At 58.5% G+C, this 17,472-nt stretch overlaps 1 protein-coding gene across 2 annotated transcripts in view; it reads right to left on the minus strand.

Annotated features, from left to right (window-relative positions):
- Window positions 1-13,346, minus strand: part of KCNC1 (potassium voltage-gated channel subfamily C member 1) — a 42,321-nt gene extending 28,975 nt beyond the window's left edge. For both annotated transcript variants that reach the window (XM_022555698.2, XM_089915078.1), the window contains exon 1: window positions 12,777-13,346. In XM_022555698.2, the coding sequence (XP_022411406.1) occupies window positions 12,777-13,346 (570 nt within the window). The remainder of the gene's footprint in view (window positions 1-12,776) is intronic.
- Window positions 13,347-17,472: the final 4,126 nt, after the last annotated feature.

Here is a 17,472-nt window from a genome sequence, read left to right on the forward strand (position 1 = left end):
TTAAGCGCTAAGATGGTGGCCCTGGCGGGAGGCTTGGTCTGACATACGTTCAGTCCTGCCCTGGTGACAAGGCCCAAGGGAGTCCCACTTCCCCGCTCTACCACCTGCATGGGCAGAGAAGGGCCCCGGGGAACCACCGAAGCCTCCACCCACCGTTATGGCAACTGTCTTCGGAGCCGTCAGGTCCCTGTTCTCAGAACCCCCCGGGCGGGTGAGGCCAGCGTCTGCAGAGCACGCTTTACAGCCGAGGTGGCCGAGGCCTACGAGGTCACAGGGCTCACGGCCGGCGGAGCCAGGTTTGGACCCTGGCAGTCGGAGCCCCGCAGTCTGGCTCCGGTCTGGCCCGTCACCACCACACTAACCATGTCTATCGGCGCACCCGGAGCGAGGGCTCTGCCACCGGAAACTGCTGACAGGACCTTTGCCTGGAAGGGCCCCTCACCACTGGCTCCCTCACCAGTCTCCCTCCAGCCCCACACCCCCTCAGAGAGCAGCTCACCCCAGCCTGGTGGCAGCCCTGTGTGGCCCCAGCGTCTCCCCCTGGGCACAGCTGGCCTTTAGGGAGAGGAGGACGGAGGCCCTGGATTGTGGTGAGGCAGGAGTCCTTCCCTGAGGCCAGGCTCCCTGGAGGTCCAGACTGTGCAGCCCCTGTGGCCATGAGAGGGGAGGGGACGGCAGTGCAGGCGTGAGCGCGGCTGAGAGCTGGGAGGGTACACACAGGCGGTACCCGCTGTCGGGGGCCCAAGCGGGCTGTGGGGAGCTCTGCTCTTTCTGACCTCCCGCTGTCGCCTGGCTCTCTGAGCCCAGCCCAGGACACTGGCCTCCCTCTGTGCTTGAGCCCCAGGCACACACCCGCTCAGGACTTTTGCATGTCCTGTTCGCCCTGTTCCCCAGATGTCACATGTCTCCTTCCCTCTCCGCCTGCAAGTCTTTGCTGAAACGTCACCTGCTCAGGGAGGCTTTCCCTGCCACATGAGTTAAGTTGCCACCTCCGGCACTTCCTGTGTCTTCCCTCCACTTTATATCTCCAAAGCTGTCCTCACCATCTGACTCAGGGTATAGTCCATGTATCCATTTGTTTCTTTTTATTCTCCCTGCGTGAGAATGTAAGTTTCTTGAGGACAGGGATTTTTGACTGCTTCATTCTTTGCTCTACTCCCAGCTTCTAGAGCAGTGCCAGCAACCTAGTAAGTAGGTGCTCAATAAATATTTGTGGAATGAATGAATGAGTGCTAACAGCAGCCCCTGACAGGGGAACTACATAGACTGTCTTTATGTGTATAGTAGGGGTATAGGGAGAGCAGTCCCTTCCTGCACTGTGGATGGGGAAGGAAGGAAGTGGTGGGCGGGCGCATCACAGGCAGTGGGCCAGGGCCTCACAGGCAGGAGCCAAAGTAGAGCAGGAATAGGGTTGCCAGGCTGGCAGGGGAAGGGTCTGGGTTGAGCCAGGGCGGAAGGGGCATCCGAGGCCCTGCACAGGCTTGAGTGAGCTTCCTCTGGCTGCTGTGGCCCGGTCCGAAGCAGCATCAGAGCCTGGGCCCAGTGAGGCTAGCTCCTGAGGCCCCCTGAGCTCAGCTGTGTGGGGCTGCCCCAGCTACTATTAGCTTATCCCCACCCAGCCTGGCGTTGGCCTGGCGGGGCAGCCCAGCCTCAGAACGGGTACTGTCCAGTGGCGCCAACAGGAGCCCCAGGCCTTAGCCCCCAGGCTCCTGGGGTCTGCCTGGCCCCCGCTGCCACTGCTCCCTCTGCCTGAGCATCCCCTGTAAAGAGGAGACATTTCAACGCCCTGAGCTGTGATGCATGGCTCTTGCCCACCAGCCCCACCACACGGGCACACTTGTCAGCATCTCAGGTCCCCAGGCTTGGCTCCCGATCAGAGCCTGATGTCAATGGCCCTCCCTCCTCCTCCCCCCGCAGGTGGAAGTTCCATCATCCATCTCTCTCATTCCCCTGACACCTGGGGAGGGAGGCAGAGTGGCCCAAGACAACAGATGGGGTGACTGAGCCCTCTGAAGAGGGCTATGACCCGCCCATGACACACAGCAGACTCATGGCAGGACCAAGAGAGAATCCAGGCCTGTCTTCCAGGATGACCACTGAAATCTGGTCCCTGGGAGACAGATTCTGGAAGAAGTGGCCCCCGGGGCCAAGTAGGTGAGGTGATCCCTAGAGAGGTATTTGAAGGGAGATTCAGTTGCTGAAAAAAGGAAGCAGGTGGTGAACAGGTGAGGGCTTGGCTCTTCTAAAGCCAAGCGCTGTTAAAAAGACAATAATGGAACCCACGATAATTAAGCACTTATGTTTCGGGTTCTGGGCTAAGTGCTTAACACATTCAATCCTCCCAACTTCCCTGTGAGTCAGGTGCTATTAATATCCCTCTCTTGAGGCACAGACAGGTTAGGGAACTTGTCCAAGGTCACACAGCTGGGAAGTGGAAGTGGGGCCGGGATTCCAGTGCAGGCCTCCTGGCTCGAGAGGCCATACTCTTAGGAGATAATGGGGCTCCAGGGCATGTTGCCAACATCAGGTAGCCAGGAAGCGGGGACCGGCCCTGAAGCTCATGCACTTTCTACTGAGCACGTGACTGAGGCTTTAAGCAGGGGGATTTGGGACAAAAAGCATCCTAGGCCTTCGAGGGGAAGAGTCTGTATTGAAAACCACTAACTAATGCCTAGAACTTCCCACAAACACAGCTGACAGAGGAAAGGGAGTAATGATAGGGGAAAGGGGAGGGAAGGGGGTGGACGGAGAAGGAGTTGGGGAGGGAGAGGGAGAGGGAGGAAAAGAACCTAGCTGGCCTTCAGGAGAAACAGAGTCCCAAGGGAAGTCAGACGTGGGCATTAGGCTGGACCAAGTGTACCTGGGAACTCGGTGTCCCTGCAACGTCACCATCCTAAGAGCTGTGCGTCCCGGTTTTCGGAAATAGTTTCTCAGCCTCTGAGCTCTGGTTGTGGGTAGTGGTTGGGTCGATGCAGAGTGAAGCAGGAGTTTGGAGAGATGGAAGGGCCAGGATGTGAAGAGCCTCATCTGGCCCTGGGTGGTGACAGCGGCAAGTGGGACACTGCCCTGACTGCGGTTTGCCCCCCACGTCCTGATGAGAGCGCTACAGCTCTCCTATCACTGCCTCAGCCTCTGCTTCTCCATCACTGCTCCAGGCTTGGGGGGATGGAGGAATTGTGTTCCCAGGTGAGGCAAAGAAGGGTAGGACAGCCAGTAACAGGCTCAAAGGCGTCATGCCGATGTCTGACCTAGGTCTTGAACTCTGGCCTCCTTATCCATTCTCTCAGTGATTACGTATTTAGCATCCACTATGTGCCAGGCCCTGTTCTAGGTGCCAAGCAGCGAACAGCAGGTAAAAGAGACAAAAGTCCCTGCCCTCTTGGAGCTTATATTCTAGTGAGGGAAAGAGACAATAAACAAGGTAAATGAGTAGAATATGGTTCGATGGTGTTAAATGCCAAGGAGAAAACGGGAGAGCACAAAATGGGGGAAGGGAATGCAAGGGTGCAATCCGAGAGGATGACATCAGAGTCCAGGCCTGAAGGAGGCGAGGGAGTAAATAGTGAGGGGAAAGGCTCCAGGTGGAAAGCAGGGCAAGAGGACAGGTCCTGAGGCAGAAGCAGAAGCACGGTGCCGGCGGAAAACCAAGGAGGCCAGAATGAGCTGAGTAGCAGAGCGGCAGGAGAGCAGAGGGGGAGGTGGGGTGCGGGCAGCTCGTGCGGAGCCTTATAACCCTCGCAGGGACCGGGGCTTCTCCCCCGTGAGACCAGAAGTCAGAATGAGCAGAGCCCAGCGGTGACCAGATCTGACGAGTGTTTTACCAGGAGGGCCCTGGCTACCCTGTGCAGAAGGCGTGGGCGAGGGCAGAAGCAGGGGGGACGGTTCACAGTGATCCAGGGGAGAGAAGATGGCGGCTTCAGCCAGGAAGGTAGCAGTGGAGGTGATGTGGGTCCGAGAGACGACAGGATTTGCTGACGCGTGAGAAAAAGAGCGGAGTCAAGGATGGTGTCGAGGTTTTTGGTCTGAGCACCCAGATGGATGCGGCTGTCATTTACTGAGCTGGGGCATCACCCCCCAGGCACATCGCCCTGATGTCAATGTCTTGGGCGTGAGGAAAGATCAATGTCTTGACCCGTGAAGCTCCGTCAACCCGCACGCGCCCATCCAGGCCTCTCTGTGTCCTGATACTTCCCCTCCACTGGGAACCGTTTCCTGCCTCAGCACTTCTCAGAATCTGATGTGCGTATGATTCATCTGGGGATCTTGTTAAAATGCAGATTCTGAATCAGTAGATCTGGGGGTGGGGGGCTGGGGCCTGAAACTCTTCATTTCTAACAAGTGCCCAGGTGACGTGGATGCTGTTGGTCAGAGGACCACACTGAGTAGCAAGAGCCCCCACGTCCCAGACCCCGCAGCAGGTCCTCCCTCTCTGAGTATCAGCTTCTCCGGGGAGTGGAGTAAGCATCCCGACCACCTCCTCCCAGATCTAAGAGTCAAATTCTCCATGGACAGAGCCCAGGAGCCTGACCTTTTGAAGCATCCGAGGTAAACTGAGAGTCACCCATGGGTGGGAGTCCTCCAGCAAACACCCCTGCAGCCCCCATAGCAACGATTACAAACACCCCTACCCCAGCCCCGGCCCATCCGGCACAGCAGCAGCTCACTGCCCCCCTCTCTGCAGTGGAGCTGGACCCCGCACTCTGCTCCAGCCCCTACCGCCTGGCATAGCCTCTCGTCTCTGAGTGCACCTTTCTGCAACTCCTGGAGGGCAGCCAGCCAAAAGAAGGGCCTGGAGAAGAGGGTGGCAGGTGCCACCCCCTGGGCCTGAGCAAGCACACTGTAAAGAGGTGGTACCCCCGGGGCTGTGCCACGAGAGGGCTGGATGAGTCTACATGCCTGATGGCTCACAGGGGCCCCGCGTCCGTGGCGACCCCTGGCAGGATGGGATTACTATGTCTTAAATGAAGGAATGAGAGCAGGCTGAGGGAGCCTGAACGAATGTCGGAGGAAGCTTCTGAGACCCCCATCCCTGGGCTCCTGCCCGCTTGGTACCGGGAGAGCTCGCATGTGCCCTGGAGAGGATGTGGAAGGAGAAATAGGGAAGGCCTAACCTGGCTCCCACAGCGCCTCCGGGAAACTGAAGCCTGGAATTCTTAAACTCCTGGAGTGTCAGACTGGAGAAGGGACTTGGTGGTCATTTAGAAGGTCCTCTGTCTTTCACAGGGAGAGAAACTGCAGCCTGAAGGGGCGATGGAAGTTGCCTACGGAAGCCTGGTTGGCTTCATGGCCTGGGTACAGATCTTGCTCTGGTGTAGTTGCCTGATACCTACGACTGGGGTCTTGTCTGTGGCCTCATCTCTCCATGTCCCTGGGTGGGTGCTAAGCCTGAGGGCCTGCCTGTCCCCAGCCACAGGCCCCCAGAGCTGACCCACTGACCTCCAGCTGGAATCATGCAAGCCTGGGGACTTCCTGTCCAACCCAGACCCCTCACTCCCAGAGGAGGTCAGTGAGGGCAGGAGCAGCCAGGCTAAGCCTTAGGGACCTCGGGGGATGGGCTTCCATGTTCGGCAAAACTAGAAAGGACCCTGAGAGAGGGGATGGATGAGCAAAAAGCTAGAGGCTGGGATGAGGGCTGAAGATGAGGCCGGCGGGGAGCCTGGCAGAAGGGAGCAGCGGGACGCACGGCCGGCTTCCAGAGCAGAAGGCCTTGAACGCCGAGCTGAGGAGCCAGCATGCTCACCATGCGTCACCTCTTGCATGTTAACTTCTGATCCTCCCAAGCCCCCTGCTGTTTGCCTGCACGGCTGGTGGGGGCAGTAGAGGCCCCTTCCGAAAACCCTCTTCTTGGGGGCTCCCAGAGCACCCTCTTACCCCACCAGGCTGGACCCTCACCTGCCATGGTTCAGGGGCTAGAACTCTCTGAGCAGGATTCCCAGACAGGTTTTTGGGAAAGAGTGTTTGGTGAGGGAGGACGGGACCCAGAAGGAAAGCCGAGTCCGAGCCACAGTAAGCCACACACCCCAGCATCCCTGCAACAGTGACAGGAGGCAGTACTGACTAGTGGTTATGGACAGAGCTCCGGGGTCAGGCAGACCCACAGTTGAATGCCGCTCCACCACTCGTGAGCTAAGTGACCTTGGAAACGTTACTTAACCTCTCTGAGCCCCAGCAGCCTCATCTGTGGCATTGGTGTGATAATAATGATACAGTTCCATGGGAGTTTGTATGAGAATTAAGTGAGAACATGTACATCAAACCCTTAAGGCTGTCTGACACATAGTCAGTGCTTTAGTAAACAGCGGCCATTAGTACTGTGACTCAAGAAAGGAAGGGGCTTCCGGAAAATCCTGCTTGGGGGATGATAGCAGGATTTGGACCAAGTCTGGGTTGAATGGCTGAGGGAGGTCTTGACCAGCTGTACTGGGCCCTGGGAGGGGAGTGGGGAAGGGAGGTGGGAGGGCAGGTAACTGCAGATTCTCCCTCACTCAAGGGAGGAAATCAGAGGTGTAAGTAAGGAGAACAGTGTGCCCAGGTAGGATTTGATATTCTGTTAAAACTGAGGGCCCAAAGAAATGCAAACGGCCAGGCCCTGGGCCAAGAGGCTTGGGGTGTGAGTTCAAGCCTCGCTGATGGGCTATGTGGTCTTAGGCAAGTGTCTTCCCCGCTCTGAGCCTCTTCCTCCTCCACCGGATGAGGGCAGTGGCTAGAGGTGGCCTGGGAGTACCCAACAGTCCTGTGCATGTGAAAGGTGGTCCCTCCCACACAAGTGGTTCCCCTGAACTAGGACCAGGCATCTAACTGTCCATGGAGCCTCTCAGGTCCCCCTTTCCCTGGAGCCTGCACCCAGGGATGGGACGCTCAGGCCAGGGGTGTAGCCAGGCTGGCCCGAGGGCTGATGGGAGACAGTGGCTTGACCTTTTGGTCCAGAGCAAATACACTGGTCATGAGACTGCTCAGAATAGCCATATAACTATATTCAGCTGCCTTGGAGGCCCCGAGATCCCTGGTCCAGGCAGCGGGCCCTGGAAAGAGCCCCCACCAGCTCCCCTCCCCCACCTCTGAGGAAACACGCCTCCCTCTCTGGGAGGCTCAAGCCAATCTCCTCCAAAGCTCTGGCAGATGTCAGAACGCCCAGAGTTAGGGAGCACAGACTCCTGCCCCCACAGAGCCAGACTCCAGACACTCTCTGAGGTGTCATTAGGTGGATGGGGTTCCCAGCCACGGAGCCAGGAGTTAGAGACATGGGTTTCTGAACCAGTCCCCAAGCAACGTGTTCACATGTGACCTTGGATAAAGCACTCCTCATCCTGTTGAGGTGGATGGGCCTCAACTTCCTCATGTGTCATAATAATACCTCCTATTATACTGAGTATGTAAGAAGCTTAGACTCTGGAGTGGGAGACAAACTGGAATCAAGCAAGGCTGCTAATGAACATTTTATTACAAACTAGATCACTTCTCTGAAGGGAAGGACTCTGGTTCTGGACCCAGCCTGTGGGGTCCAGGAAGGCATTGCCAGGGAACTGATGTTTGAGGCGGGATGTCAAGGATAAAGAGGGGCAAACCAGGAGGAAAGAGTGCTCCAGAGGGCACAGCATATGCAAAGGCCCTGAGGCTGGGAGACCCGGCATGTGCAAGAAACTGAAATGAGGCCAGGATGACTGGAGCTCAGTGAGTGATGGAGAGAGCCAGGCCAGAGGAGCCTAGAGAGGCAGGCAGGGCCTGAGGGCTACATTATGGGCCGGGGAAGCACCAAAGGGTTTTTAAGCAGGCAAGGAGGTGAGCTGACAGATCTGTGAGTTGAAGAGCCCTCTGTGGTTGCCAAGTGGAGGATGAAATGGAAGGGCCAGGGGCTGGAGCTGGGAGAGCAGTCAGGAAGCTGCAGGAGAGGTGGGCCTGAGGGACACAGTGGTGGCTGGAACCAGGACAGTGGACATGGAGACAGAGGGCAAAGGATGGAGTCTAGAGAGAGTCATGAAGTAAAAGGATGATCCAACCAAAAGGAGTAATAACAGCAGCCAACGTTTATTGACCTCTTACTGCATGCCAGGCCCTGCGGCTTGGGGCACTCCGCCAAGATGCAGATAACTCAGTTACTCTTGCCATCAACCCTCTGGAACACATTCTATCATTATGCCCATTTTAGAGGCGGAGAGGCTGAAAGATTCTGACTAGAAGACACTTGGTTTGTGATTTTCATTACTGGGAGGGGAGCTGGTGGGGGGCTGGAGTACCATTCAAAGACACGAGGACACCTGTAAAAGCATCGTGGGAAGGAGAAAAACACTGAATGGGGGACACACTGTGGTGGGGAGCACTTGGGGTGGCAGGAGGGGAACACACCCAGCCCTTCTCCACTGCTCATGGGTCTCCTTCACATGTTACCATGACTCAAAGTGGGGCCCTGACCTGGGGGAGTGGGCTCTGAGGTGGGGGACAAGATGCTTAGGAAGTCCCTGATAGCATCTCTGTCCCCATTCCCTTCGTACGCCAAGCCAAGCCAAGAGCCCAGTGTCAGATGGGACCCAAGGGACAACCAGAAGCCTCTGGCTGGGCTCTGCATCCCAGCTTCCGGGTGAGATTCCTTCCCAGGGATTTGAGGAGGGAGAGGACTACATCAGGTCCCAAAAAGGTGCGGACAAGGCAGAGAGACGGAGACCTGGCATCAGAGGAGAGCTGAGCAATGGGGTAGTGGGGGAGGGGCTTCCCAGGCGTGCGGCCATTGCCTCTTCTTTGTCATTAGAAAGTCAAGGGACTTTGGGGGACAGATATCAACACACACACACACACACACACACACACACAAGGTACTCTCTGGCCTGCAGCGCAGGGACTGCCATTGGTGGTGTGTGACCTGACACAACAATGTTCCTGATGACAACATGAAAATCATAGATAAAAGCCAAGAGCCTCAGACCCGTGCTGGTCCCCGGGGAAGACAGGAGGGCAGGTTTCAAGCCAGGGCTGCCCCAGCACAGCCCTGCCTGCTCCCACATCTCCACAGCTTTGCGTGCTAGCACTGCCGTCCCCTGCCACCGCCTGGCTAATTCCTACTTGCCCCTCAAAGCTTGTCCCAGTGTGACCTCCCCTGGGGATAGTTCTCCCTCACATAGTCCCAGGAAGCCCCTTCAAGCCCTTACCGCAAAGTGTCATAATCACCCTTTGCTCTGTGTCTGGGACAGCACCCCTCACCCCAGAAGACAAGCTGGGCTATCCTGTCCCGGCTCACCTCCTCACCCCTTACCCCCTCGGGCTGGGGGCCCAGGAAACCCGAGGAGAGAGGGGCCAGGGAACCCGCGGCTCCAGCTAGTACCGTCACTCCCGAAGCGCTCAGATGGGACCTTCCACCCCAGCCAAGTAGCCCCTATCTCCCAGGGCCACCGCTAAGGCCTGCAGAGGGGTGGCTCACTGCCTGGCCTGTGCACCAACAACTGGCCTGAGCGAGAGCAGTATTTCCACTGAGGATGGGGAACGGGGGGCAAAACCGCTCACTAAGGCAGCTCAGGAGTCCCAGGAGATGGAGGCAGCAGGCAGGAGGCTGGTCTGGAGTTTCATCTTCCTCAAGGCACACACACCCAGGCGATGCAGGGCCTTCTCACATACGAGCACACACAGCCACACTGACACCAGGTTCTCACACACAGCTTCCGTCTCACACACCCCTCACTACACACGGTCTCTGTCACACAACGGGCCCTCACCCCACACAGCCTCACACGCAGATGGGCTCGTGCACACAGCCTCACATGCAAGGCCTCACAGTGTCATGCCTGCCACACACAGAAATACACTCACCTCAAGTCTCTTGCACACCCCAAGAATCTCTCTCTCGCCCTCTCACACAAACACACACACAGCATCTCTCTTACACATACAGTCTCTCTCTCTCATATACGCACTCTCTCCCACGCAGCCTCATTCTCACACACGAAGTCCATCTCTCAAAACACACAGAATCTGTCTCCCTCACATTCACACAGAATTTCTCTGATACAGAGGCTCACAGAATCTCTCTCACATAGTCTCAACACACACACACAGACACACACACACACTCCCAGAGTCTCACTCATATGGTCTTTCTCACACGCATGAAGAACCTCTCACACCCACACAAAATCTATCTTACAGATTCTCACACATACAGCTTTTCTTTCATGCACATCTACAGTGTCACACACAGGATTCTGGTCTCGAATCCAGAATAAACATTAAAATCCCCACCCACAAATCTGAGGCGGCTTGGGGCCCGCGTGGGGAGGGGTAAACAAAGGTGACAGCAGTGGCGGAGCAGAGATGGAGGGGGCAGGGCGGGCGGGCAGCCGGCTGGGCTCTGCGCAGATGCGCTGCAGAGAGGCAGCGCAATGCAGCTAGGCCAGCCGGGCGTGCAGCGGGAAGCCTGGGTTCTAATCCAGGCTCTGCCCTCAGTTCCTGCGTGCCCTTGGGCAGGCCCCAGTGTCCTCATCTGTCACCCAAGGGAGCTAGAACAGCCCTGTGTGCCTACAGGGGAAGGAAGGTGGCACAGATAGGCTGTGGGACGATACTTTCCAACCCACCTCCACCCCCCAACCTACTGCCCAGCTTCTCCCTCAGAATCTGCTCTTCAGTGGACACTGGAGAGAGCCAGGACTTTTCCGTAAGGTTTTGTACACCAACAAGGCCCCATTTATCCAACCCATTTATCTGCATGGGGTGACGGCCACCCCAAAGCAGAGGAACGGCCAGTGGGAGGAGATGGACAGGGCAGAGGGCTGGAACGTGCCCCACGTGACCCCTGCCTATCCTGAAGCTCAGGGGCACAGGCCAGAGCCCTAAAGCTGAGCCCAAGGAGAGGGGTGGGGGGACCCAGCCTCTTGCTGGGGAGCCCGAAAGCTGAGAGGACCCTGTGGAAGTTGGGCCTACTCTGCTTCTGGGGCCAAAGGGGTGGTGGTCGTGGTGAGATGCTGTCCGAGGTCAAATGCAGGCTGAATGGGCAGCTGCTCTAACCCAGGCCTCTGCCCCGCATGCCCCCCCGCCCCACATGTGCCAGTTCAACCTCCCAGTCCCCTTCCTCCTGCCCCTCCCCACAGCTCAGCCATAGCCTCCAGTTACATAATCCCCTGGCTCTGGTGGCCTCTGTCAGGAGAGGGGAGGGGAGGGGAGACCTCCGAGCGTCTCAGTCCACTCTGGAGATGGCAGGGAGCTGGGGGCCAGCTCGGTGGAGGATGGGGTCCCAGGAGATTTGGGTTCCAATCCTGCTTGGCCTCTAACTCCCCAGATGACCTTGGGCAGGGTCCTCAAAACAAGGGGTTTAACTCCCTCCCTATTACTGTGCTCCCCCAAACACACACACACACGCACATCTGAGCTAAGATTTAATATATAAGACCTGCTGCCCCCTCCCTCAGATGCTAAAACATTGAGTGTTTTATCTCAGTAACACATCCACCAGGCCTGTGCCTACACACAGCCTTTCTCTGCCATGGACACTTCAGTGCCCACCCTCCAGTCCCCTTTCCCCACTGGAGTCAGCTGGGCAGACACTCCTGCCCCCTCCCCTGCCCGAACCTCCATCCCTGGGCTCCAGAGGGCAGGAGGCATGGGATGTGGAGCAGTGGAGGAGAGCGGGGCAGCAGAGGCAGTGTTTGGACTGGTAGGGGGTTAGTGGGTAGCTCACACATGGGGGAGAGGCTCTGCTTTAAATTCCCAACTCTGACCCCTCCCCTCATGCCACAGGCTTGGTTCAGGCCTCTGAGAACAGAGCCCAGCAAAAGCAAGACGTGTCTTTCAGCGTAGATGGCTGCTACTGGTGTCTCCCTTTGGGGCTCAATTAAAGCAGCAAGGACCCTTAGAATTTACCAGACCCCCTCTCCCATTTTATAGTTGAGCAAAGTGGTCAGAGAGGCCATCTGAGGGGCCAAGGTCGGCAGCAGGGCGCCCTTCCTCCCTGGCAACAAGTTGCTGTCACTAAAGGGGAGTGGCTGATGAAGACACACCCACCTCTCACAAACCTTGTCCTTGCAGATCCCCCCGGAGACCCCTCCTCTGCCCCGGCAGGTCCGAGAGGAAGCATAGGCAGAAGCCCAGTGGCCCCCTCAAGCACCCTCTCCTTTTGACAAGGCAGAAGGACAGGCTCTGTTCCCAGGAGCAGGTCTCAGAGGGATCACATCCCCCTCCCCAACTACCTACCAATTAATTAGCCATAAACGTTCCCCCTTGGCCATCTCCCCATGGCCTGAAGCTGCTGCCTGGGGAGGGGTGGTCTCTCTCAGGCAGCAGACCAGGTCTCAAGTCCTCTTCTGTGGGCCGTGGCTGGTTCCAGGTGGCCCTTAGCTGGGAGAGAGGAAGGGCTCCAGCTTCCCTCCCCACACCAAAATCTAAAGGACAGTTCACACTTTCACCCTGTACACCTGCAGAGATGCAAATATGCACACACAGGCACTCCTGCACACTCAAACATACACACATGCTCACTCATTCCCACTACATACCATACCCACCCAAATATACACTACCACACTTACATAAATATACACACACAATCTACTCATACACACAAACACACCCATTCATACTCACCCATACACAGTAAATTTGTAATACAGACACAGACTTTACATATGTACAAAGCTAGTCACCCTTCAGGAGAGTCACTCTGTCGCTTACACGCGCGTACAAACACCCCCCTTTCATTTCTGACTCCCTAGGCACCAGTTTTCGAATCCACCCCTGCCCTCAGGAGGCAGAGGACCTTGACTTCCCCGCCCCGCTCTTCAGATGGGTAAGTTGTCACTTACCCGCGCGTAGCGGGATGAGTAGGGGTCCTCGAAGAGCGCCCAGATGCGCGGCTGCCAGCGGCGCCAGAAGCCGCCGGGCCGGCCGTCCGGGGAGTCGCTGAGTGCCAGGCGCTTGGTCATCTCCAACTCGTCCTCGCCGTCGCCTGAGTCGCCGGGGCCGTCGGCGTCCGCGTCGTCGGCGCTGTTGTCCAGGGGCGCGCCGCCGAAGCTGTCCAGCGCCTCCTCGGCGTCGCGGTGCTGGCGGTACGTCATCCAGCAGCAGGGCTCCACGTCGGTCTCGTCGATGCCCCAGAAGGCCAGCTCCTCCTCGTAGAGTGGCCCGCACACGTCGGCAGGGCAGTGCAGTTTGCCAGTGCGGTAGTAGTTCAGGATGTGCGCGAAGACGCCCGGGTGGCGGTCGAAAAAGAACTCGTCGGCGCGCGGGTCATAATCGAAGTGGCTGTGGGCGTCGGGCTCTGCCAGCCAGGCGAGCCGCGTGCCGGGCAGCGTGCGCAGCGTCGAGCGGTACGTCTGGTGGCGCGTGCCGCCCACGTTGATCACGATGCGCTCGCTTTCGTCCCCTTGGCCCATCGCGGCGCCTCCTTAGGCATGGCGCGGCCCAGCGACACCCATGGGAGCGGCCGCCAGGGGGAGTTGGCGCCGGGGAGGGGGGCGCGCGACCTCCTCCCCCCTCCCCCCAGCCGTCGGGGGGACAGAGGACCTCGGCTCTGGCTACCCCCAGAGCGACTCAAGCCCCTCAGGGCGCTTTCTGTCGGGTGCTGGTCCAAGGGCGTGTGCGCGGGATTCCCAGGGTCTCTAGGCGCCAGATGTGGGAGGGAGCTGGTCCGGCTGCGGAGGAGGCAGAGGAGGAAAGAAGGGAGGGAGAGAGGGAGGAGGAAGGGAGGAAGGGGGCGGCGACGCTCAGCGGCGAGCCCCAGGAGGAGGGAAAAGAGGGTGGGGGGGCCGGGCTCCCGTCCCCATCTCAGCGGGAAAATGGAGAAATCGACACAAAGCTTTTGGGGGGAAGGTCAGCTGCTTCCAGGGCCGGTCAAAGACCAGCCCCTGGAAGGGGGAGGGGAGGGGAGGGGAGGAGAAGGAATCTGGAAATTCGCGCTCTGCTGTGAGGTGGTCGCCGCAGCGCGCTCTCGGCGTGGGGGAGATGGATGCCCGCTGCCTTCCTCCCTGCGTGGACCGGCTGCGCAGGGCGGACTCCGGCCCCCTCCCTCTCCTTGCCTGGCTGCCTGCTCCCCGCCGGCGGCGGGCGCGCCCGCCCGCCCGCCCTCCTCGCTCCTTCTCCCCGCCTCTCGGAGGAGATGGCGGGCCCCCTGGGCAGGGGCACCAGGGTTGCTGCTCCGTGCTGCTGCTGCGGAGCGCTGCGCTCGGTGCGCTCCGGCTGGACCTGGGGCTCTCCGCTGGGCTGCGCTCCGACTCGACTCCGGCGGCGGTGCTGAAGGGACAGCTCCGGGACTGTTGCGGAGCTCCGCGGAGCCGGGAAAGGGTTCTCCGGGCTGGGCTCCGTCTGCGGGGCCGGCGGGCACTGACTCCGGTGCCTCTGCGCCCTGCTTGTGGCAGGCTGTTGGCTGTGCCGGCCGAGGCGAGGGGGCCGCGGCGGTCGGACCGGGGAGGCGGGGGTGGCGGGGCCGGGCGCGGCGAGGCAAGGCTGGTGAGGCCGGGGAGGCGAGGCGCGGAGCGGCCGCCGCCGCCGCGACGCCGCTGCTGCCGGGGCTGCTGCTCGGCTAGCTGGCTCGCTTGCTCGCTCGCGCGGTCCGCGTCCAGCCCGCCGCTCTCCGGACACTGGCACACGGCGCGCGCAGCCGCACTCGCCCCCGGAGGGAGGTGCCGCGCTGGGTCCTAAAAAGCCCTGATTCCGCGCCCCCCTCCCAGCCCCGCGCGGAGCCCGGCTTCCCTCAACCCCGGCGCTGGGGGCGCCAGCCCGGCACCGATCCTGCGCCTCCGGGGGACCCGCCGACGCTCCGCCCCCGGGGAGCGCCACTCAGTGGGCGGGGGCTCCGGGAGACGTCTCAACCCGCGCCCCAGGGTCAGACTGAGGTGAGAAGGGCGTCGGTACCCGCCCCTGTCTTTCCAAACTAGGGACTGTCTGATTCCCTAGTGAAACAAGACGCCCCTGACCGCTCTCAGAGAAACCTCGACCCGCACCAGTATTGACCGCTCCAAGCAGCTGTTCAATACCGACCCTTGCAGGGAACCTGGAGCCCCCATGACGCTTCCATAGGTACCCTCTTGCATGGATTCCAAAATAACACACCCCGCGCTCCCCTATACACAGTACACACCTGTACTAGGTTGTGTTGTCCTCTAAGCCCTCTACTAAAAACCCAATAATCTTGGACCCCTATTAACCCCTTTCGACCCTTTTCTGACCCTGGGCCCTTCTTAACTCCAGGCTGACTCTAGTCTCCCATGAGTGTCACACGCTCTGCCATCCTGATCCCAGCTCACTGATCCTCCCACACTAGCCCAGGATCCTTAGGTGAGGATCCCTTGTGAAAAGGGCATTCTGTCCTTAGAGGTCAGAAGAAGAAGCTGCCTCTAGTGGTCGTGAACCTTGACAGCCCCCCTTTCTCCGCAGGGCTTCAGCTGCCCTGGATGGGAAGCTGATGCTGTGTCTGGGGGCTGGATAGGAGCAGACCCCCGCTGTGATTCCTGGCTTCGCAGTTGATCCTGGGGTGGGAGTTGCAGTTTGGGCCTCCGAGGCTTCCTGGACCACGTTTGCTGGCGGTGCCTCAGTTTACTCAATCGAGCAATCACTCCTTCACCCCTTACTTGTTCCAGGCTCTGTCCCAGGCACAGGGGCACAAGAGACCCTGCCCTCCAGGGGCTCCGGGCAGTCAGGGAAGTGGGCAGGTGGGTCTGGGCAAGGCTGGGGAGGTCAGACCCAGCTCCAGGGGTGGCCGCACTTGGAAAGAAACTTATTGATCCAGCCCAGCCCAATCGAACACAAGGCTGCCTTTGCCTGGGCAAAGGGCTATTTAATTAAGAAGACATGAGGCTCTTATTTACCTGTCGGCACTTGCTAATTGCGCAGACAGCTGTCCCTCGACACTGACCCACAGACCTGGTTGTGGGCCTGGGGATGAAGCTGTGCAGCAGACATCTCTCTCCTCACTTGGCCCAGTGAAATCTGTGTGTGCTGGGGCAAAGGTTTGGAGGAATGGAGAGGTTTGGAGAGGGGCAAGGGGCAGAGCAAGAGATGAGGGGTGGGAGAAGGACAAGGGGAAAGGCAGAGAGGCAGAGTTATGGCAGAAACAGGGGCAGAGATGGGCAGAGGCAAAGAGAGAGCTGAAGTCTGGGGCCAGGATGGCACCTCCTCACTCCAGAGATTGATCTGTGTTCTTCTTATAAATGGGGGCTTCTTCCCCTTCAATACAATTATTTCAGAGTAATACAGGGATGAGAGTGTGTTTCAGTGTCCCTCTCACCCTGACCATTGTGAGCCCTGTCCCCTACCCATGAGGAAGCCAGACCCAGTGCAGCTCAGCTTGGCTCAAATTCAGATTCCCAGGACACAGTTCTCTCAGAAAGTTCTGCCCCAATCCAAGGAGGTGATAAAACAGAGAAATGGAGTCCCCTCACACACACACACACACACACACACACACACACACACACACACACCTGGGAGAAATCAAGATGGGGAGAGACAAGACAGAGGCCTCGCCAAACCTTCCCCTCCTTCCAGCCAGTTGTCTAGTCCCTCTTCTCCCCAGGAAGCCCTCTGCGATTCTGCCAACCATAGGGGCCCAGGGTTCCACCTCTTCCCTCTCCTGCAGGACCACATGGATCAGAGTACAGCTCCCTAACCTTCACTATAGCTTATTTCATTTCCCAGTAAAAAAGGACTATCAGCTCCTCCAAGCCTCCTTCTTGCTTGCTTCCTCCACAGGGCCCAGTGTACACCAGCTCCTCATTAAGGGCTGGATGATTTGAGAAAGGCCAGGGGAGAGGCTAGGATCCTAGCCTCCTAGTGTCAGAGGCCATAGGAGTCTGGAGCCCTTAACCCAGGCTGAGTCAAAGGGAGACTTACCCAGGGTTTCTCGGGGAGTCAGTGCAGGGCCCACTCAGGCCACTACCCCATGGTGAGCCATAATGGGGAACTGAAGCATGCCCCAGATGGTGGGGAGAAGCAGAGGGAGAGGCAGAGAGAGGCCAAGGGCTCCTAGAAGGGGTAAAGTTGGGTTATTAGGAGCCCTGGTCAGGCCTGGCCCTGAAGGGCTAGTAAAAGAGGCAGGCCAGGGTTGGAGGGAGGGGGAGTGTGAAAGTGTATCTATCGCACCTAAAATCCCCTACAAGGCAAGCAGAGAAGGCTCAGAGAGAGGAGCCTTCCAGGTGGGAGAGGGTAGCTGCCCATGAGGTGCTCCACGCTGTCCCACTTTAGGATTCTCACCTTCATCCTTGATGACACCCCAGGCCTCAAAGGATCTCCCCCTTCTCTATCCTAAACAGGGACACAAAAGTCCCTTCTCTCACTTCCCCTTCACACTGTAAGAAGGCTGGCATTTGCAGAAAGCCTAGAAAAATCAAGAGGGCAACATAGAAAAAAAAAGGGAAAAAGCCCCAAAGAAATGGGGTAGGGAGGGAGAATCGCTGAACTGAGCCTTAGCTTCTTACCAGCAACCACTAACCACAGACCCTCAGCCCAGCTGAGGACCTCACCCCTTTCCACTTGTGAGCAATCCCCCTTATTCACAGCCATTTG

This window comes from Delphinapterus leucas, chromosome 7 (assembly GCF_059928025.1).
Source record: "Delphinapterus leucas isolate spDelLeu-1000000601 "Yukka" chromosome 7, BTC_Dleu_Yukka2, whole genome shotgun sequence".
Lineage (NCBI taxonomy): Eukaryota > Metazoa > Chordata > Mammalia > Artiodactyla > Monodontidae > Delphinapterus > Delphinapterus leucas.